General features: G+C 47.0%; 1 protein-coding gene across 1 annotated transcript; it reads left to right on the forward strand.

Annotated features, from left to right (window-relative positions):
• Positions 1-208: 208 nt before the first annotated feature.
• Positions 209-20,907, forward strand: dll4 (delta-like 4 (Drosophila)). Its single transcript, XM_078562924.1, has 11 exons — positions 209-651; positions 1,050-1,301; positions 2,144-2,201; positions 5,979-6,242; positions 6,805-6,865; positions 8,751-8,881; positions 9,476-9,645; positions 10,803-11,022; positions 15,097-15,826; positions 19,184-19,292; positions 19,976-20,907. Exons 1-11 carry the CDS (start codon positions 598-600, stop codon positions 19,979-19,981), a joined length of 2,055 nt encoding a protein of 684 aa, XP_078419050.1. The 5' UTR covers positions 209-597; the 3' UTR covers positions 19,982-20,907.
• The last annotated feature ends 402 nt before the right edge of the window (positions 20,908-21,309 follow it).

Raw genomic sequence — 21,309 nt, forward strand, 5'->3', positions numbered from 1 at the left:
TCGTGCTCTGGATTAATCCTGGTGCATCAACAATTTATCAAGGTGATAAGAGTGAGTCAAAGAGAAAGTGAAGGCCCACAGCACCATCGCAATGATTGACAGCCCGGTTAATACATGCAAAGGGGGAGGACCCCCTAGCTCCCCTCCCAGTGATTGACAGCCTGGTAATAGAGCCACTATTTAAAGGGAGCTCGCAGGCTGGGCAGCTGCAGAGAAGTGTCACAGAGAGAGAGAGAGAGAGGCTGGTGCCTGGAAGCAGCCTGTCCTGTCCCATACATACGGACACCCACCCACCCCCAGTTTGCAGCCTAGACATCACCGGGTTGGGGGGGAAACCTAACGGGAGCGGGAGTTTAGCTCCGGATTGACACCTGGTTTGGAGCTTGCCGCGGGAGTGCGAACACCTATATTTTGTCCGTTCCTGGAACCAGCTACATTTCGGAGAAGCCAGTTTAAGAGCTGGACCCTTGCTGCTACAACTGACTAGTTTTTTTTTTAAAAAAAGAGAGACATCAAGCTGCCTGTGGGAGTCCAGTGAGTCAGGAGAAGAGAAATAGTGAGGCTTCGGAGAGTATCACTGCTCGGGGGAGCTGTGGAATGGCAGCTTTACACAGCATTGGCACCGCGCTCCTACTACTCTTTGTGCCCCAGGTAAATCTTCCATGTACAACCCCCCACCCCCCCACGGATTTGCCCGTCTTACTGGAGGCTGCATTCTCTTCCTTAAATCAGCATCTCTGCAGCTGTTTCTCTCTCTCTCTCTTCCTCTCTATGTTGCTCTCTCTCTCTCCCATCTCCCTGCTTCCCTCTTCCCCCCCCCACCTCCCCTCTTCCCCCCCCAACCTCCCCTCTCCCCCACCCTAACCTCCCCTCTTTCCCCCCCCACCTCCCCTCTTCCCCCCCCACCTCCCCTCTTCCCCCCCCACCTCCCCTCTTCCCCCCCCACCTCCCCTCTTCCCCCGCCCCCCCCCTCTCAAGCCCTCTCTCTCTCTCTCACTGTTTTTGCCCTGTCATCTCTCACTCTGGTCTTTGTGTTTCTATTTTGAAAGGTTTCCAGCAGCGGTACATTCGAGTTGAGGATCGAGGAGTTTGAGAATGCCAGGGGTTTGCTGGCGGCTGGCAGTCACTGTATGCCGGCCTGTCGCACCTTCTTTCGGGTTTGTCTGAAGCACTTCCAGAAGGTGGTATCCCCGGAGCCCTGCACCTACGGCAGTGTGCTCACCTCGCTCCTGGGCAGCAACTCCTTCAGGGTGGCAGTGAACCAGAGCCCGGTCAGGCTGAACTTCACCTTCAAGTGGCCGGTGAGGGCATCTTTGCTTGGAACAGTCAGGTTCATGCACTCGGGACCAGTGGAGAAGGGAGGGGGTGAGGGAGGTGTGTGTGTGTGGGTGGGGGGGGTGAGGGAGGAAGAGTAGGGGGGGGTGAGGGAGAGTGAGGGAGGGAGGGAGTGGGCTGGGTAGGGCCATTACTGTTTCATGTGGAGAAGGCATTGAACTATTAAATAAAGTGGAGTTTCAGAGTGAGAATCAGTCACATTGCTGAAGGGTGAGAGTGGGAATATCGGCTGGCAAACAAGGCAGGACTGGAATGAGCGATGGAGAGGCTGCGACCTGAACTATGAGCTAACACAGATACAAGATAGACGCAGAAACACACAAGACTCACACTCAACAGACATCGAAATAGAGACACACACACAAACACCACCCAGGAGAAATACAAACTTCAAGGCTCTTGTACAGAAATGCACAGACGCAGGCACAGGGAGACAGACAGAAACAGTCACACAGACAGACAGCCACAGAGACATAAAGACAGACACAGACACACATACACAAACAGACAGGCAAACAGAGATAGAGATACGCCAAACCAGTGGTGTTTGACCCGTTACTGATGCACATATAAAGGGAGCACCTTTTACCTGTACCCAATACAGGGGCAGCAGGGACAGACACCCTCTCAGAAGGGGGAATAAATCACCCGGGAGTTCATCAGGAATGAAAACCCTTGACCCAGTATGGTCATACTGGGGGATCTTAGAACCGGCTCACTTCTATAATAAATGTTATTACTATTACAACAGATGCGGATTATTAAACAGTCATTGCTAATTCTAGTTTCTATCTCTTCTATTTGACAGGGAACTTTCTCTCTGATAATCGAAGCCTGGAATTCTCCCTCTAACCTGCCGAGCCCCAGTAAGTGTCCAGGTTTCGCACACCGCGAGGGGGCGGCAGCGAGCCGCACCTTCTGTGCATCAACCCTCAGTAAAATACCCAGTTTAAATATATTACAAGTTTTAACATAGGCTTTTTGCATTCCCCCTCCACCCCTCCACCCCTTTTTCTTAGTTTTATGGCAATATCTGGTTTAGGGGTTTTGAAGTTACAGCCTCCATTTATTCAATGCTGAATTAGCAGCTCTGCATCCCAGAGCCCTTGAGTGTTCAACACAATCAACTTCCTTTCGTTTATTTTTGGCGTGGGAAACCGAGCTGGACGTTGGTGAGAAAAGCTAAACCTTGCCAAGAAGTCAAGGCGGCCTTTTCCTGCGTTTTACACCTTTAACAATAAACGCCGCCCTTTTTGGAAGGGTTTCATCGATTGTAATGGGGGAGGAGAAGGCTGACATATTGTTAGGAAGAAGAATGAGAGCTAAAAGATCCAAATACACTCATCATTCCGGGATTGTCTCCATCACTCCAGAATTGTCTGTCTCCATTACTCCGGAATTTAACTCCATCACTCCAGGATTATCTGTTTCCATCACTCCGGGATTGTCGTCATCACTCCGGAATCTATCTCCATCACCCCAAGATTGTCAGTCTCCATCTCTGCGGGATCTGTGTATCATTCTTGGATCTATGCATCCCTATCACTCCAGGATTTGTGTTTATTTAAAATCAATCCAGAATCACTCCGGGAACTGTGTATTTCTATCATTCTGGGATCTCTGTGTTTCGGCCACTCCTGGTTCTGTGTATCTCCACCACTTCAGGATCTGTGTGTCTCCATCATTCCTGGATCAGTCAGGATCACACCAGGATTAGTCTCGGATCTGTGCATCTTTGACACTTTGGGATCATTCTGGGGTCTATGCATCTCTATCACTCCGGGGTCATTCCAGGATCCATGTGTCTCAATCACTCTGGAATCTGTGTCTTTATCACTCCAGTATCACTCCAGCTTCCTGTGACTTTGGGATTACTCACTTCAGGATCTGTATGTCTGCATCACTCTGGGATTACTCCAGGATATGTGTGTATCCATTACTCTGGGATTACTCCGGAATCTGTGTGCCTCTGTCACTCCAGATCTTTCCTGAATCAATCTGTCTCCATCACTCGGGGATCTGTATATCTCCATCAGTCTATATTCGCTCCGGATCTTTGTGCCTCTATAACTCTGGGAACTGTCTGTTCCCATTATTCTGGGATCTGTGTGACAAGGATCATAGTTGCAGGAGGCCATTCAACCCCTCAAGCCTGTTCCTAACATACAATGAGAGCAAGGATGATCTGCAACCTAAAACTGTACACTCACCTTTGCCCCATATCCGTTGATACCTTTGATTAGCTCCATCAATCTCAGGTTTAAAATTAACAATTGATCTAGCATCAATTGCTGTTTGTGGAAGAGAGTTCCAAACTTCTACCACCTTTTGCATTAAATTTTTCCTAATTTCACTCCTGAAAGGCCTGGCTCTAACTTCTAGTCCTAGACTCTGTTATTAGCAGAAAGTTTCTCTCTATCGACTCTATCTGTTCCCCTTAATATCTTGAAAACTTTGATCAAATTACCCCATAACCTTTGAAATTCAGGGAATACAATCCTAGTTTTGTAACCTCTCATCGTAACTTAACTCAAGTATCATTGAATCTAGCACATCTACACAGTACTCCCACAAAGTCACTATATCCTTCCTAAGTTGTGGTGCACAGAAGTGCTCACAGTACTCCATGTGTAGTCTAACCAGGGCTCTATAGAGCTGAAACATGACTTCTACGCCCTTATATTTCAGTCCTCTAGAGATAAAGGCAGCATTTCATTAGCCTTTTTGATTATCTTCTGTACATGGTCATGATATTTTAATGATTTACGCAGATGGGCCCTCCAGTGTCTTTGGAAACCCCCCCAGTTCTAGCTTTTTCTCATTTTGAAAGCACCTTAATCTATCCTTTTAAGGTCCAGAGTGAATGACATCCATTTGCCATGGTTTTGCCTTTTCACTCAATCTGTTAATATTGCTTTGTATGTTTCCATTAATACCCTGGTGGAGCCCAGAGACTTCCCAGAGGGTCTACGAAATAACGTGAAAGTGCTGTGATACGAGTCAGTGAATGAGTGGTGGCCGGTAGTGTGTTCTGTTCTCTCAGGGCTCCTGCTCTCTCCGGCCTCCTGTTCTCTGGTTGGATCAGATGGCCTGTTCTGTGCCATATATCCTATGTAATATCCATTTTAGTGAGAAATAGGATCACCCTTCTCACCAAGAGGTATATAACTGATTTCTTTAAAGCATATTAAAACACTATTTACACCCAGTACTTTCATATTTTCAGCATTATATATTATCATACAGATGATTGGGGTCCTTGATTATGAATCCATTTGAAAAGGGGTCCTTGATCTAAAACAGTTTGAGAATCACTGATCTACACTGTTTATAGTGCTGCCTAGCTTTTTGTCATTTGCAAACTTGGATATGTGACTCTCCACCCCTTCATCTAAGTCTGTGAATAATTGAGGCCCCAACATAGATCCTCATGGGACACATTAGTCACATCCTGCCAATAAGAGTACCTGTCCATTATCCCCACTCTCTGTCTCCTGCCACTCAGTCAATTTCCTAACCCTATCAATAACTTGCCTTCAATTCCATGAGCTTCAACTTTGGCGAGCAGTTTCTTATGACAGACTTTAACAAATGCCTTTTGGAACCTCTTCACTCCAGGATCAGTTTCTCTTTGTTGTTCTGGAATCTGTGTCTATATCACTCTGGGATCAGTTTACATCCATCGCTCCAGGAACCGGTTATTTCCATCATGCTGGAACTTATGTGCCTCTACAACTCCAGATCAGTTTATCCCCATCACTCTGGGATTTGTATCTCACTACTCGTTTTGGAATCAAAGAACAGTCTGTAATGATGACAACAGGGATTTGATCTGGAAATGTTACTTGTTTTCTGCAGCCCAAAATACAGATTATTAGGGTTTCTGAGGAGTTAATTTCCTGATTGAATTCCCCATCCCCCACCCCCATGAACTGCACTTTAGCTGCAATATAATTGGTTTTGCAACGCACGTTAGGTTGAGAATTGGCCTGGATCAAGTTTGGCAATTGCCCTTCCCCTCCTGCCCATCCCCTCTGCCAATGCCCGCTTCTCCCACACACTCCCCACTCCCACCTCCCCCCACCACTCTTGTCACCCCATTCCCATTCATTGCCTCTGGCATCACTTCTCATTTCATTCTCCCTGTCTATGCCCTCCTGTCTGCCACACCTGCTCCACCCAACCCCCCCTTTCCCATCTCCCCCAATTCCAGCCCCCTCATTCCTGACCCGCCTCCTATCCCCAGCCTCCCCTTCCCAGCCTCCCCTTCCCAGCTGCCTGAGACACAAACATACAGATCCACACAGACACACACTGAGTTGAGGATGTTCCTTCTGAACACTTAACCGGTGTAGGATCTCCAATTAATTTGTGGACCTTTCGGTCACTGGCAGTAACCCAGTGCCCATTTTGAACATTAGCCCCTGGTTTTAATAGAAGTGATTGTAATGGTGGGAAATATGAGTACAGCATGAGAGAAAGGGGTTCGGGAGGATGTGACGGAGGGGCATAACTCCCCTTGTTTTGCTGAAAACACTTGTAGGATACCTGCGTTTCCTGTACAATACCTGTAGTTTCTGCATTCTTGTCTTATACGCTTACCCTCTTGCCCTGCATTAACATGAGCTGTTTGTTGTGTACAGATGTCACCAGCCCTGAGATGCTGATCAGCCGTTTTGCCATCCAGAGACACCAGCCTGTGGGCATGGCCTGGTCACATGATGTCCTCCGTGGGGATCACACCCAACTACACTACTCATACAGGGTGGTCTGCAGCCACCATTACTACGGCGATGGATGCTCCGACTACTGCCGGCCCAGGAACGATACCTTTGGACACTACACCTGTGGCCAGGAGGGACAACGCCTCTGCATGGTTGGCTGGGAGAATGAATACTGTGCACAACGTAAGGCGAGAGGCACTCAGCATCCACACTGGCACTGACCCAGGGAGATGGAAACGGGAGAGGGAAAGGAGGGGAGAGGGAAAGGCAATGGAGAGGGTCTGGGAGAGAGATGGAGAGGGAGGTAGAAGAGAGAAGGGGAAGAGGAGAGTGAAGGGGAGGTGAGTGGAGAAGGAGCCATGTGCATCCCAGCACTGTGGGTACTTAGTGTCTTTGGAGTTTCTTATTGTTACTGTCCAGAATGTACCTGTTCTGGAGAGTTAATGCTGGCAACAAGAGGTTATTTCTGGTACAAGGAGTTATTTATGGCACTGTCCATTATATATATGTCACTGGGGTCATTATTACTGAAAATGGGGGAAAGGGGAGACAGGGGAAGAGGGAGGGATGTTCATCCTGGCAGTGGGGGTTGTTACTGGCAGTGGGGGTTACTGTTGACACTGGGGATTATTGCTGGCACTGCTGTTAATACTGGCACAGAAGATTAGTAATCTGTGATCAGTCTATAGTTTTGTTGGAGTTACGATACCTTTTTATTCTGACTCTGTTCTTCTGTTCCCTGCAGCGATTTGCCAGCCTGGGTGCAGCACAGAGCACGGGTACTGTGACCGACCAGGCGAGTGCAAGTAAGTTACTGATGGTAGGAGTTTGTAAATCCAGTTCCACTGATTTAACATCCCTCAGTGTGACTCAGCTGCACACATCACATTTTATTATCACTAGATCTGAGCATAACTCAGTCCAGGTGTTATTATTTCTTAATTTCTCACTATTATTGCTGTCCCATTCTACCCCATGCTATCACAGCTATCCAACCTCAGTCCACTTTGCCCCACCCTATCTCACTGCAATCGTCCTGCCACAACATACCCAACCCAACCTCAACCCTTCTCTCTACATCCCACCCCAATCCACCCACCCTCCTCCACTAGGCCTTATACTGCCCCATGTTTTCCCACTCCTTCTCGCCCACCCCCATTCCAGCCTTTCCTACCCCACCCATCAAAGGGATAGGGTTTGTTGGTATATTATCTAAGGATGGGGTTTATTGGTTTAAAAAAAAGGATAACTATAGGCCAGTTAGCTTAACATCCATCATTGGGAAAATGTTAGAGTCTATTATAAAGGACCTAATAGCAGAGCATTTAGAAATGCATAATATAAACAAGCAGAGTCAGCTTGGCTTCATGAAGGGGAAATCATGCCTGACAAACTTATTAGAATTCTTTGAGGAGGTAACAAGCAGGATAGATAAAGGGGAACCAGTAGATATCATATATTTGGATTTCCAAAAAGCATTCAATAAGGTACTGCACATAAGGCTACTTAATAAGATAAGAGTCATGGTGTTGGGGGTAGTATATTAGCATGGATAGAGGATTGGCTAACTAATAGAAGACAGAGAGTTGAGATAAGGGGATGCATTTTCAGGATGGCAACCTGTAACTAGTGGAGTGCCACAGGGATCAGTGCTGGGGCCACAGTTATTTACAATACATATTAATGACTTAGAGGGAAGTGAATGTACTATTGCCAAGTTTGTGGATGACAGAAAAATAGTTGGGAAAGCCAACAGTGAGGATGACACAGAGTCTACAGAGGTGTATAGACAGGTTAAGCAAGTGGGCAAAAACTTGGCACTTGGAATATAATGTGGGAAAGGGTGAGGTTATGCACTTTGGCAGGAAGAATAGAGGAGCTGAATATTATTTAAATGGAGAAAGACTGAAGAAAGCTGCAGTACAGAGGGATTTGGGGGTCCTCGTGCATGAATCACAAAAAGTTAGCATACAGGTTTAGCAGGTAATAGGGAAGGCAAATAGAATGTTGGCCTTTATTTCAAAGGGAATGGAGTATAAAAATAGGGAAGTCTTGCTAAAACTATACAAGGCACTAATTAGATCACACCTAGAATACTGTATACAATTTTGGTCCCTTATCTAAGGAAAGACATACTGGCATTGAAGGCAGTCCAGAGAAGGTTCACTAGGTTGATTCCGGTATGGAGGGATTTTCTTATGAGGAAAGGTTGAGTAGGTTGGGCTTGTACTCATTGGAGTTTAGAAGAATGAGAGGCAACCTTATTGAAACATAAGATTCTTAGGGTGCTTGACAGGGTAGATACTGAGAGGTTGTTTCCTCTTGGAGGGGAGTCTAGGACCAGAGGGCATAATCTCAGGATAATGGGTCACCCATTTAAGACAGAGGTGAGGAAGAGTTTCTTCTGAGGGTAGTGAATCTGTGGAATTCTTTACCGCAGAGGGCTGTAGAGGCTGAGTTGTTAAGTATATTCAAGGCTGAGATAGACAGATTTTTAATCAGTAAGGGATCAAGGGTTGTGAGGAAAAGGCAGGAAAGTGAACAGCGGAGCAGACTTGATAGGCCGAATGGCCTACTTCTGCTCCTATGTCTTATGGTCTTATGGATGTCTGTGTTTCCAAGTTTCATGTTTTTTGTCAAGGTCCACAGATAATTAATTCTATGATTTTCTCTCTCTCTCTGTGTATCAAGGTGTCACTTTGGATGGCAGGGGCCTTTGTGTGATGACTGCATGCACTATCCAGGATGTCTACACGGGACCTGTCAACAGCCCTTTCAGTGTACCTGTAAGGAAGGATGGGGTGGCCTCTTCTGTAACCAGGGTGAGTGTCTGTGTCACATGTACAGAAAATCCATGAAGCTTTCACTCTTCCAAGCCCTTCACGGAACACATTCCACAAAGTCTGTGTCAAAATAAACCCCTTACCAACTCTCTGAAAGTCTGGTGGTGTTTGATGGCAGTGGGTCAGTTGAGTCTTAAGGAGTCAAGACCCAGACACTTCATACACTCCCCCAGCGCTGTATCTGGTTGGAGGACCGGTATTTCCCAGTGCTAGTTACTGGTTGACACTAGTGAATGCATCTGGTACCGGATTACACATCTAACCAGCAGGATCCCACTGCCTCACCCTGGGAGTTACATCCAAGGCAGGAGAGGGAATGGGAAAGAATATGCCATTGTGGGGACAGACCCTCAGTCCCATTCCTCCCCACAGTATCCCGGCTCTTCCCTCAGTGTGGAACAGACCCTCACTCTGCCCCTTTATTCCACAACCTGTGCTATTCCGATTGGTCACTTTGTTTGGTGAATTTAGGGAGTTGGGAGGGAGGATGGAGTTCCTCAACCTGCTTTGTGTTGCTTGTGAATTGTGACTAACCTTTTTCTCTCTGCCTCTCTCTCTGTGCTTTGCACATAGATCTCAACTACTGCACCCACAACAAGCCGTGCCGGAACAATGCAACCTGCACCAACACAGGCCAGGGAAGTTACACCTGCACCTGTCAGCCCGGCTACACTGGCAAAAATTGCCAATCGGCCATTCGCAAATGTGACAGTAACCCCTGCAGCAACGGGGGTACCTGCACGGTAAGGGACAACCCACAGCTCACCTCTGCTTAGCTTCAACCAGCCTCGTGCTCCTCATCATCACCACAAGGGAATAAAGTGACATCATCACCCAGCAGAAGGCAGCACCAGGGAGGAGAGATTCCTATCAAGGAGGGGAGATTCCTATCAGGGAGGGGAGATTCCTATTAAGGAGTGGTGCTGTCCCACCAGCTGCACAAATTTAACTATTTTCCTGGATGGTACATTCATCTTTCCGTCCAAGCCACCAAATTAAATGCCCTTCTATCCCCTACCCTGATATTCTCAGCTCATGGATCTCCAAGTTGTTCCAGAGGCATCTAATGGAGATAAATGGGCAATGAGATCAGGGGGGAAAACCCACCATATTCCTGGCAGGTTAACACTCAACCGAAACTAGTGTATCTAGGGCACATCGAGAAAGCAGTTTAGAAAGGCACACGGGTCCAAGGGTTATAACTAGAAGCATAGATTACAAAAGCAAGGAAGTTATAGTGAACCTTTATAAAACTCTGGTTCAGCCTCAACTGGATTATTGCACCCAATTGTGGGCACTATACTTTAGGAAGAATGTGAAGGCCTTAAAGCGGTGCAGAAAAGGTTTATCAGAATGGTTCCAGGGATGAGAGACTTCAGTTACAAGGATAGATTGGAGAAGGCTGGAGTTGTTCTCCTTCGAGATTAGAAGGTTGAGCAGAGATTCAATTGAGGTGTTCAAAATCATGAGGGGACTGGACAGAGTAGATAGAGAGAAGCTCTTCCTGTTGGTGGAAGGATTGACAACCAGATGACTCCAATTTAAGGTGAATGACAGAAGAAGCAATGGCGGCATGAGGGAAAAACTTTTTTATGCAGCGAGTGGTTAGGGTCTGGAACACACAGCCTGAGAGTGTGGTGAAGGCAGATTCAATCGCGGCTTTCACAAAGGGAATTGGGTAAGCACAGGAAGAAAATAACTGCAGGACTGCAGGGAAAGGGCGAGGGAGTGGGATGAGCTGAATTGCCCTTGTAGAGAGATGGCATGGGCATGATGGGCCAAATGGCCTCCTTCAGTGTTAGAATGTTACAGGCAGAGAGACTCAAGAGTGAGTGTACCTTTAATCACCTTCCCTTGAAATGGACGATTTGTTTCTAATGTAGTGGTCCTTTTGTTGCAGGAACTGGATGACGGTTACAGCTGTTCATGTCTACCTGGCTTTATTGGGCAGCACTGTGAGGACAGCACCCTGACCTGCACTGATTCCCCCTGTTTCAATGGTGGCTCCTGCTCTGAGAGATCAGAGGGGACCCATTACACCTGTACTTGCCCCCTGGGGTTTACTGGCTTAAACTGTGAGCAGAAAGTGGACCGCTGTACCAGCAACCCTTGTGCAAACGGTAATTCGTGGGCTCTTGTCCATTTTTATTCCTGTGCTTTTCCTTGTAACCACGTGCTTAAATGTAGAAGAAACTGATTTAGAAATATGCTTTGAACTATAGCATCCGCTGACAGAGGAGCGGGCCAGTTGGCCCATTGTGTCTCTGTTGTGTCTTTGTTTATCAATTTCAAACTAATCCCACTGCTCCACTCTCTCTCCTTAGCCCTAATCTCACTGACCTGCACACTCCCCATAGCCACGTATCAATCCCAAACTAACCCCAATGCTCCACTCTCACCCCTTAGCCCAGTATCAATCCACAATAATCCTGCCACCCTGCACTCTCCCCAGAGCTCAGCTGCTTACTCTGCATAGCTCTGTATCAATGCCAAATTTAAACCATCCTACTCTAAAAACTGACTGTAATACAAGAGGAACCCCCTCATTCACACCCTCAGTCCCTAAAAGATGATTGTGTACGTGTGTGTGCCCTTTCTCCTGCAAACATTAGTCCTTGAACATCCCAGTTTCAATACAATGATATAATTCATAAAACAGCATACTTCACAACGCATTTTCAGCTCCCTTTATTACCCTTAAAAACCTCCTTTTAAACTCAGTTAGTTGAAGAACATCTCCTCCCACTCCAGTTAAAATTACCTTTTAAAGATAATCACCCTGCTACAATACTTATGTATGTGCTTTGTATATGTGTGTGTGTGTATGTATGGTGTGTGTATGTGTGGGTGTTGTAACAGAGAGAGAGAGGGATAATATGTGCATCACAGGCACTTGAGGACTCTATTATAAGGGATACTGCTTTAAGAAGGGATGGGCAATAAATGCAGGCCTAGCCAGCGACACCCACATTCCATGAACAAATGAAAAAAATAAATTATCTAAAATGTCAGAATAGCCAATGTAAGCAATTAAAATCAATCAGGAAGGACTGCCAGTCTGGAAGGATCAAAGACAATGAAATGGTTCAACTGGGAGAAGCTGGAGAGAAATGAGAATGCAAGTGCTGGAAAGTAACCTATTACTGTTTTCACCTCTGCTCACAAAAACACTACTGCTGTAGGATTATAAACTTCACCTGTTTTGAACATTATGCTCCAGTCTGAATGTTTAATTGAGCACTGGATCTGAGGCTTGTGTCAGTGTGCATTCTAACAAAGGCCAGAACCCACCACTGTGGAGATAATGGTGAGAGTATTCCTTGCAGGGGATGTTGACACAATGGGAGCAGGCCTGTCTTATTGATCTGTTAAAACCATGGAGAGATCAGGAGACACCAGTGTCCAAGCTAGAACTTTTGTGGTTTCTCAGGAAACTAAGACCCAAGATTCTGGGCAAAGAACCGACAGCAACCAAAACTGCTTAAAATAGTCGAAAGATATGCAGTTGTTTTTAACCTCTTGACCCATGAAATTTCATCATATTAAATGTGATAGTGGAATACCACAAGGGATAATGGTCTTGGTGAAACCATACAGGATCTCTGGGGCAAAGATACTAAAGATCTCCCAAGAGGCCAGAACAATCCCAGAGCTAGGGAGATCATAACAGAGTCCCACAGTTAATGATCAAACCCCATAAAGATGGTACCAAAACTCCACGGATCATGGAGATCCTATAATAATTTTTTTAAAATTAGTCATTAACTTTGATTAATGCCCCATGTCCGACGTGGACAGGCTGATTGAAAATGCTGACTTTGTGTCCTCCCTGGATTCTGAAAGGGAATTGGCCAATACCATTAATAGGATCTGTTGAAAAAAGACTGTCAAGTGCACTACTTTGAAGAAGAGTGGGGGAGTTCTCCCTGGGATCCTGGGCAATATTTATCCTTCTATCAACATCACAATAAACAGATTATCTGTTAATTGCTGTTTGTGGGATCTTGCTGTGCACACATTGGCTGCTGTGTTTCCTACATTACATTACATTAAACTACTTTATTGGCTGTAAAGCACTCTGAGGTGTCTGGTGGACTTGAAGAGCGCTATATAAACCTTTTTTAAAGAGAAAATGGTGGCAAATTCTGAGGTAAATTGTTGATAATATTCAACTAGGCTCAGGAATATTCTTACTGCTGTTACTGTCATGGGTCTGGGCCATTTCCTAAAGGTCTTTACTATGTCCAGTTGGGTTTCATTATTTTGCATGCACTCCCCCACCCCTCCCATGTATATCCCAAATAATGCACTCCCACAAATCCAACTGGCATTTCCCCGAGTTGGCTGTCAAACCAGCTTTTCTAGAGCTATCCAGCACCACTTCTGATTTTTGTTAATCACCATAGGTTACAACATCAGCCGTCACTATAGATTACAACATCTCAGCACGCGTTGATGTATGAACATGAGGCCCCAACATTCCACCCATTAGCTGCTGAAAGGTGGCAGGGGCTCTGAGCTGCCCAGATAGAATCACTCGATACTGGCTCCCGGTACATGCAAAATAATGAAACCCAACTGGACATAGTAAAGACCTTTAGGAAATGGCCCAGACCCATGACAGTAACAGCAGTAAGAATATTCCTGAGCCTAGTCGAATATTATCAACAATTTACCTCAGAATTTGCCACCATTTTCTAATTTATATAGCACTCTTCAAGTCCACCAGACATCTCATAGCGCTTTACAGCCAATAAAGTAGTTTTGAAGTGTAGTCACTTTTGTAATGTAGGAAACACAGCAGCCAATGTATGCATAGCAAGATCCCACAAACAGCAATTAACAGATAATCTGTTTATTGTGATGTTGAAAGAAGGATAAATATTGCCCAGGATCCCAGGGAGAACTCCCCCACTCTTCTTCAAAGTAGTGCCATGGGATCTTTTACATCCACCCAAACAGCCAGATGGGGCTTCAATTTAACATCTCATCTGAAAGATGGTACCTCCAACAATGCAACACTCAGTCAGTTCTGGACTGAAGTGTCAGCCTTGATATTGGTACTTAAGCTCTTGAGTGGGATTCAGAGGCAAGAGTGCTACCAGCTGAACCACAATCCAATCAAATCACAGGAACCAAATAAGGGGAATCTGTATTTGGGAGTTGAGAGGATGCCTTATGCTCAGATCCAGTACTGATGGTTCTGGATTTCTCCTGCAAGTTCCTTCTCCAGATGGATATGTAGGACATTGGGGGCAGAACCGTCCTAGGTTATAGATGTGTTAGCAATCAAATGGGCTATGGAGACACTAAAGTACAATTTATTAGACAACCACGCCCCTCTTAAAATGCCTGGGTTATACATGGGTTTTCATTCCTCCAACCATGTGCCTTTACCATTGAGCATAGGGCTGAGTTGGCACATGGAAATGTGATGCCCTCTCCCAAATGGTGGGACTCACTCGAGCCCCTGGACCTTTGCTATTGGGGTTTGGGGGGATGTATAATAGAGTGAGAGAGGGATGATATGTGAGCCACAGACTTTTCAGAGCTTGGTATCTGCTGTTGGGATACAGCCTTAAGAAATTGTATAAAATGTCAGAATGACCAAGACAAGGTGCAGCTTTAAGTAATCTTTAAGGGTAATTAAGATTAATCAAGAAGGAATCACAGCTTCAAAGGTTCAAAGACAGGAAAGTATTCAGTTGAGGGTGGTTGGAGAGGATGAACCAGTGAAAATGTGTTTAATGGAAAATAATCCCTGTTTCTGTTTTGTTCCACTCTTCACTTAAAGACACCACAGCCATGGCTGCATAAAGCTCACTTGTTTTAAACATTTTGCTCTAGTCTAATTGGCAACTGGGCCATGAGCCTGCGACAATATGACAGTGTCTGTTTATGTGTGTGTTAATGTCATTGATCTGTGTTAATGGCAGGCAGTAGCTGCTCAGCTGGTATTTCAGCTTCCTGCTGGGTAGACAGGGATGTATCAGTGGAGTTTCGAACTGGTGCCCCTCCAAGCTATGTCCTGCCTGTGGATCCCTGGCAGGGCCTGTGGATCCCCAACGGGACCTGTGAATAGTTGGCGGGGCCTGCGAATCGCTGGCTGGATCTAGGCTGCATTTGTTGAATGTTAATTAAGAGCCGCCCTTTGTTGAATTGCTGCTGTACTGTTATCATCTCTCTCTCTGCAGGAGGCCAATGCTTCGATCTGGGGCTGTCGAGAATGTGCCGTTGTCAGGCGGGCTTTGCTGGACAAAGATGCGAGATCAATGTGAATGACTGCGCCAGAAGCCCGTGTGCCAACGGAGCCACCTGCATCGACCACATCAACAACTACACGTGTGCGTGCACAGCCGGTTTCTCAGGCCGGGACTGCAGTCAACCGCTGGGGGATGAGTGTGACTCCAGGCCATGCCACAATGGCGGGACGTGCCACGCTGGCGTATATGGCAAAAGCTTTGTGTGCCAATGCCCATTCAACTTCATGGGTTCACTATGCGAGATCCCTGTATTTCCCAGTCCGTCACAGAAGCGGCAGCAGCCACCGAACCCCTTCCCCTGGGTGGCTGTGTCATTGGCCTTTGGACTGATGGCTTTTGTCATGTTGCTGTGTATCCTAGGCATCGCTCTGAGGCACATGCAAAGACCTCATGGGGGGCAGCACCGAGACACCGAGACCATGAACAATCTGACTGAGTCCCAAAGGGACAATCTGATCGTGGCGTCCCAGCTCAAACTTACCAACAAGAAGGTTGATCTGGAAACAGACTGTATTATGGAGAAGACTAATTACAAAGACAGGAACTGTGCCTTGGATTGGAATTTAGCTACAGGCCTCAAGGCTGATCTGTCCCAAGAACTCAAATGCCATAAAAATCACAAATGTAGAAAAGAGGAAAGCTTGCCCCTCAGAAACTCGTGGTAAGTAATTTGCCATTTCTTCCACTCATTGCACATCTTCAAGAGTTAAAGTTTGACAATCAGAGGGACACAAAGCAATTCAGTTCCTCGGATCAGGGCCCAGTGCGGCTCAATTTTGTGATGAAAACAAATTGGAAATTTAGTCTTGTGTCCATGATCAGATCTACAGGGATATATATAGCAGCACTGATGAACCAGGGCCTGTCAGCATTTTAGGACATTAGATCCCTGTCCTTTGCAGTCTGTGCAGGGTGTATTGTGAGTAAGGGGAGGGTGGTGGGGAAGGGAGGGAGGGAGATGTGAGGACACTATTTCCTAATGTAATCTCAGAGAAAACTGTCGCGGATCTCTGGCACTGGGGCAGGTTGTGGGGAAGGGGCTGTGCAGGCGGGTGGAGAGTGTGCAGGGTGTGTAGGCGATGTCCAGGCTGAATGTCCCTCCCTCCCTCATACGATTAACTGAGGTGTCGGGAGAAGAAATACAGAAACAGGGTCTTCCATCATGTTCAGCAATTCCTGCAGCGTTCTCAATATTAACTCTCCAGAGGACTGAGAATCCACACCTCTCAAACCTGCAGCTCCTCCTGACTGACCAGCTGTAACATTAGACTCTCAATACATCATGGCTATTAAATTTCCTGTAAAAGACACGGGTTTACAGAGATCAAGCAGGCTTCTGTCACAACACCAAATACCTAGTATTAAATAAAAGCTCTTCTGTCACCATCAGGCCATATTAACCAGGGCTCACTGTTGTCATGGAGATCCCAGACAGTGCTCGCTGTTGTCGTGGAGACCCCAGACTAATGCTCACTGTTGTCGTGGAGATCCCAGACTGTTGCTCGCTGTTGTCGTGGTGATCCCAGACTGGTGCTCGCTGTCGTCATGGTGATCCCAGGCTGGTGCTCGCTGTCATCATGGTGATCCCAGGCTGGTGCTCGCTGTTGTCATGGTGATCCCAGACAGGTGCTCACTGTTGTCATGGTGATCCCAGACTCCCAGCTGGGGAAGGAACATGTGACTTGTTGCTGGATGAGGGTGAGATGGTGATGGGGACGCTACCCGGCGCTGTGTTCACTCTTCAGAGCTCGGGGTGAGGACCCCCCTAGACCCTCCATGCACATTGTGACCAGAAACACCAGCACCAATGTGTTCCTGACTTGGAACACAAGGGCTGACTGAACAAAGCCAAGACAAAAACCAGACTTGGGGAGGGAGATTAAAGAGATGGGTGAGGAAGGGAGGGAGGGGTGAGGAAGGGAAGGAGGGGTGGGAAGGTGAGAAGAGGTAGATGTGAGGTCGCTATTGCCCAAAGTAAACTTAGGGAAGAGACTGCCTGGGATTTCTGGGACTCGATGCACACTGAGCTAAACAGAGGTTCAGGAAAGTAACCCATTAATCCTTGGCTAGGTGGAGGTCCCAGTAACTCCCAGCTCTCCAAATCCTGAGTACTCACTCCTGAGGGTGGACAGGGCCTTGGGCAAAGGCTTTGAGGGTAGGGACAGAGGAGCTGAGGGCAGGGCTGGGCCTGGGACTGAGTTGGACCCTGTGGCCTCTGTACTGTTCCCAGTAATGTTAATATAAAATGAGCAGACTATTTTGAGGGGAGGTGTGTCCAACCTGTAATTCAATGCAAATGTAATTTAAACCTGAAGGGACAAGTTTGGAAATCTGAGACTGTCAAGGAGATTTCAGCTTCAGCACCAAGGCTGTTACATGGGGCCTTTGATTAGGTAACAGCCCGTTCATGTTGTAGGACACTAATTGCCAGGACATGGTTGGGGGTTTACACAGGGGACTGTGTTGTTTGACACTGACCTTTCCACTCTGGGAAACAAGCACAGCATGGACTGAGAGACCAAAGGCTCATCTCACTGCCTGAAATGAATCTGCATGGTCACAGCCAGCTCTCTGCTCTGAGTCAGAAGCCCATGGGTTCATAGTCAGAATTTGAGCACAATAATCTAGACTGATTCTCCATTGCAATGCCTAGGGAGCACTGCGCTCTCGGAGGGGCAGTATTGAGGGAGCTCTGCACTGTCAGAGGGGCAGTACTGAGGGAGCTCTGCTCTGTCGGAGGGGCAGTACTGAGGGAGCTCTGCACTGTCGGAGGGGCAGTACTGAGGGAGCTCTGCACTGTCGGAGGGGCAGTACTGAGGGAGCTCTGCACTGTCGAAGGAGCAGTGCTGAGGGAGCTCTGCTTGTCGGAGGAGCAGTGCTGAGGGAGCTCTGCTTGTCGGAGGAGCAGTGCTGAGGGAGCTCTGCACTGTCGGAGGGGCAGTACTGAGGGAGCGCTGCACTGTCGGAGGGGCAGTGCTGAGGGAGCTCTGCTCTGTCGGAGGAGCAGTGCTGAGGGAGCTCTGCTCTGTCGGAGGGGCAGTACTGAGGGAGCTCTGCTCTGTCGGAGGAGCAGTGCTGAGGGAGCTCTGCACTGTCGGAGGGGCAGTACTGAGGGAGCTCTGCACTGTCGGAGGGGCAGTACTGACGGAGCTCTGCACTGTCGGAAGGGAAGTGCTGAGGGAGCTCTGCACTGTTGGAAGGGAAGTGCTGAGGGAGCTCTGCACTGTCGGAAGGAAAGTGCTGAGGGAGCTCTGTACTTAGGGCAGGAATTGAATTGTGAATAGAATGCTTCAGGAAATGAATCAGTGTGGGAATCAGTTTATGAACGGATTTCACTTCTAAAACAGTCTCCATTAACCTCAGGCAATGATAGTTACTGCTCCTGGGCTCTTTGATCCAAACCTGTTGCCTGTTACAGAATTTCATTATTTGAATTAATCACTTCCAGTGTAAATTAGAAAGCTCTACCCTAATATTTACTAGTCCTGTCTTTTCTCTCCCCAAAACTGTTGACCCACAATGGGTACAATTTAGACCCATCAGATCCCCCACCCCCAACCTCCACTGGACACTTTCAGCGCTCTTTCTAGTTGCCATTTGTACTTTAAGCACAAGGCTGTGAGAACAAGGCTCCCTGTTTGTCAGTGCCATCTAAACAGCCTTCTCACCTGTCTCTGGCTACATCCCTCAGCAGATCGAACCCCCTGTCACTACCCCATCTTCCCCACCCCCCCACCCCCCCACCACCCACCCCCACCAGTGAAACTCTCTAAGGTCAGTGGGTGACCCACAGCATCATTTACTCTTCCATGCCCAAACCCATTGATTTCAAAGGGGAGGAAGTCTGCAGTGAACTACTGGCTAATTCCACTGGACATGTGTTGGGATCACTCACTGGCTGCTTTTGTGGAACTGCTTTTATAATTAACTTTCCCTGCTGAATGTCTGAGTGCTGCCGTGTGCTTCTGCTCAGCACTTTCTCAGACTCTTTCCCTCGCCTGATTTCCTCTTTGTTTAGTAGTGAAAAGCTGGCGTGCAGAATATCCACGATATCAAGTGCCCAGGACCTGATGTACCAGCCGGTATACCGGACTGCTGAGGGCATGCTGCAGGATGTCGTCACTGAGGTAAAGCAAACCATTGTGTGGCACTCTGGGAGAAAGGGCACAGGTGGGAGGAGGTACCCAGGGGGAGGGAGCTGTACAGGTGTACACCAGGTAGGGGAAGGTACATAGGAGTCGGGGTTTTGGATAACGGTTTAGGGGAGGGAGGGAGAGAGGTACATGGACAGAGGGAGGTACACTGGATGGAGATAGTGTACATGGAGGGAGGGAGCCTGGGGAAGCAGAACACTGGGGAGGAAGGGACAAGGTTGAGAGATACACTGGGTGTTGAGGGGGGAGGTTTGATAGAGTCAGGCTATACGTTAGTACAGTTCTCTTCCACCTTTTGAGGTATGGGGAGGCGGTGCTCAGTCACTGAGTCGGATTGGTCTTCAAGTGGAAATTTCAGGCTGCAGCTCATTTGTAGCAACAAATACCAGACGATTCTGCTGTTTTAAGGAATGGGGTCTACTTTCAATGGATCTGAAACGTAGGCTGGCAGTAAATCCCAGCCTGGTGGTAAAAGGATTGTTGGGGAGTGAGACAGGTCATCTTCGAATGACAGTCTCAGCCTCCCCACCTTTCACTGCTTGCCTACATTTAAAAGCAACAGGAATCCAGGATCACAGGATGAGTGTGTTGATTTAAGGGAGAAATAAGCTGGTGAAAGACATTTTAAATGATCCTCTCTCTTTCTCTCTGCCCAGGTTTAAGGCTGCAATGCAAGAGATACTACAGTCTGTCTGGGGTCTCCCAGTCTGTCTGTTTACACAAAGTGGGACTGCTGTTCTATTTATTCACAACTTGCTATTGGGAGAAATGTTTGAAAAGTGGAGGCTGCGACTTTGCGAAGGACCAGCTCTGGCTCTCAGTTTCTGAATGGCATGTGATGGTGAAAATCTCTCTGGAGCCTTCAGCCCAGTGAACTGCTGCTGTTAGTGGAGAATTGGAGATTTGATAGACTTTGGGACCAGACTGGTCCCATTGATGCAGTGTCACAGACTGAATGTAAAGTTCTCTCAGTGTGCCGAGTCTCTGCAGGAGAAGATGCTGAGTGTGCTGATTTAATGCTGGTGTCTGAGAGCAACTGTTGTTACTGGAGATGCAGATTCAGCGTGAACACAGACAAACACAGGAGTGTGATCGATTGCAAACTCACGGAGCGGTTCCTATTTATTATTTTTGAAGAGTGGAGTGTATTTAACTGGGCCTACTTTAACCCTAAGGCGCACTCAGTGACTGAAAAAGGCCAGGTAATGGAATTGAGACAAACCACAGACAGCAGCACTTAATGACGGATCCAGGGCCCACTCCCCTACCCTTCCACCTCGGGATTGGATCAACACTCTCACAGGGAGCAGACAGGGAGCAGAGCCTCATGTACAGACTGCTCATTGCTGATCCCTTAAATCAAAGACCAAGACTATCAATAATGTTATTTTTTTTAAGGTTGGGTATTTCATAATTAATTTAAATGTGAAGCACTGAACTTTATACTTTTATAAAATTATTTTGTATATAATGTATATTTATAAATGCCTTCACATGTAAATACACTTACCACTTCACCTATAGTTTCAATTTCTTTGCAAAGTTTGAATTTATTTTTTTGTTCAAACAATGAAATCATTCCTGCTACAACATCTGGTGTCTGCGTCCTTCATTAAACCCACCTACATACCAAACATCAACAACTTAAGACTCAAGTTGGACTTCAAAGCATTGCCAGTGACACTCAGCGGAAACCTGCCTTTAAATAGCCATGTTAACTCAAAAATGTTTAGCTTTACCCTGTATCTACCCCTGTGCTGTGCCTGCCCTAGTAATGTCTGTTTGGGACAGCGCAAATGGGGTTTTATTCAGTATCTAATCAGTGTTGCACCTGCCCTGCACCAAAACTTGCCCATGCACTGCCCCTGGGTGAAGTGCTCCCTAGTTCCCAGTCGTTGACAGATCTCAGTGCTTAAAGCCCTCTCCTTCTTACCCTGACCTCTGCCCCTAATGCCCTGTCTCATATCTCCTGTTCCTATTCCCGGGTTTG

Source organism: Cetorhinus maximus, chromosome 18 (assembly GCF_964194155.1).
Source record: "Cetorhinus maximus chromosome 18, sCetMax3.hap1.1, whole genome shotgun sequence".
Taxonomy (NCBI): Eukaryota; Metazoa; Chordata; class Chondrichthyes; order Lamniformes; family Cetorhinidae; genus Cetorhinus; species Cetorhinus maximus.

Bases quoted from the DNA above. Each gene is read 5' to 3' on its own strand.
- dll4 (XM_078562924.1), top strand. From the start codon at position 598: ATGGCAGCTTTACACAGCATTGGCACCGCGCTCCTACTACTCTTTGTG. The intron at 1,302-2,143 runs GTGAGGGCATCT...TCTATTTGACAG, and splicing joins ACTTCACCTTCAAGTGGCCG to GGAACTTTCTCTCTGATAAT. The intron at 9,646-10,802 runs GTAAGGGACAAC...CTTTTGTTGCAG, and splicing joins GCAACGGGGGTACCTGCACG to GAACTGGATGACGGTTACAG.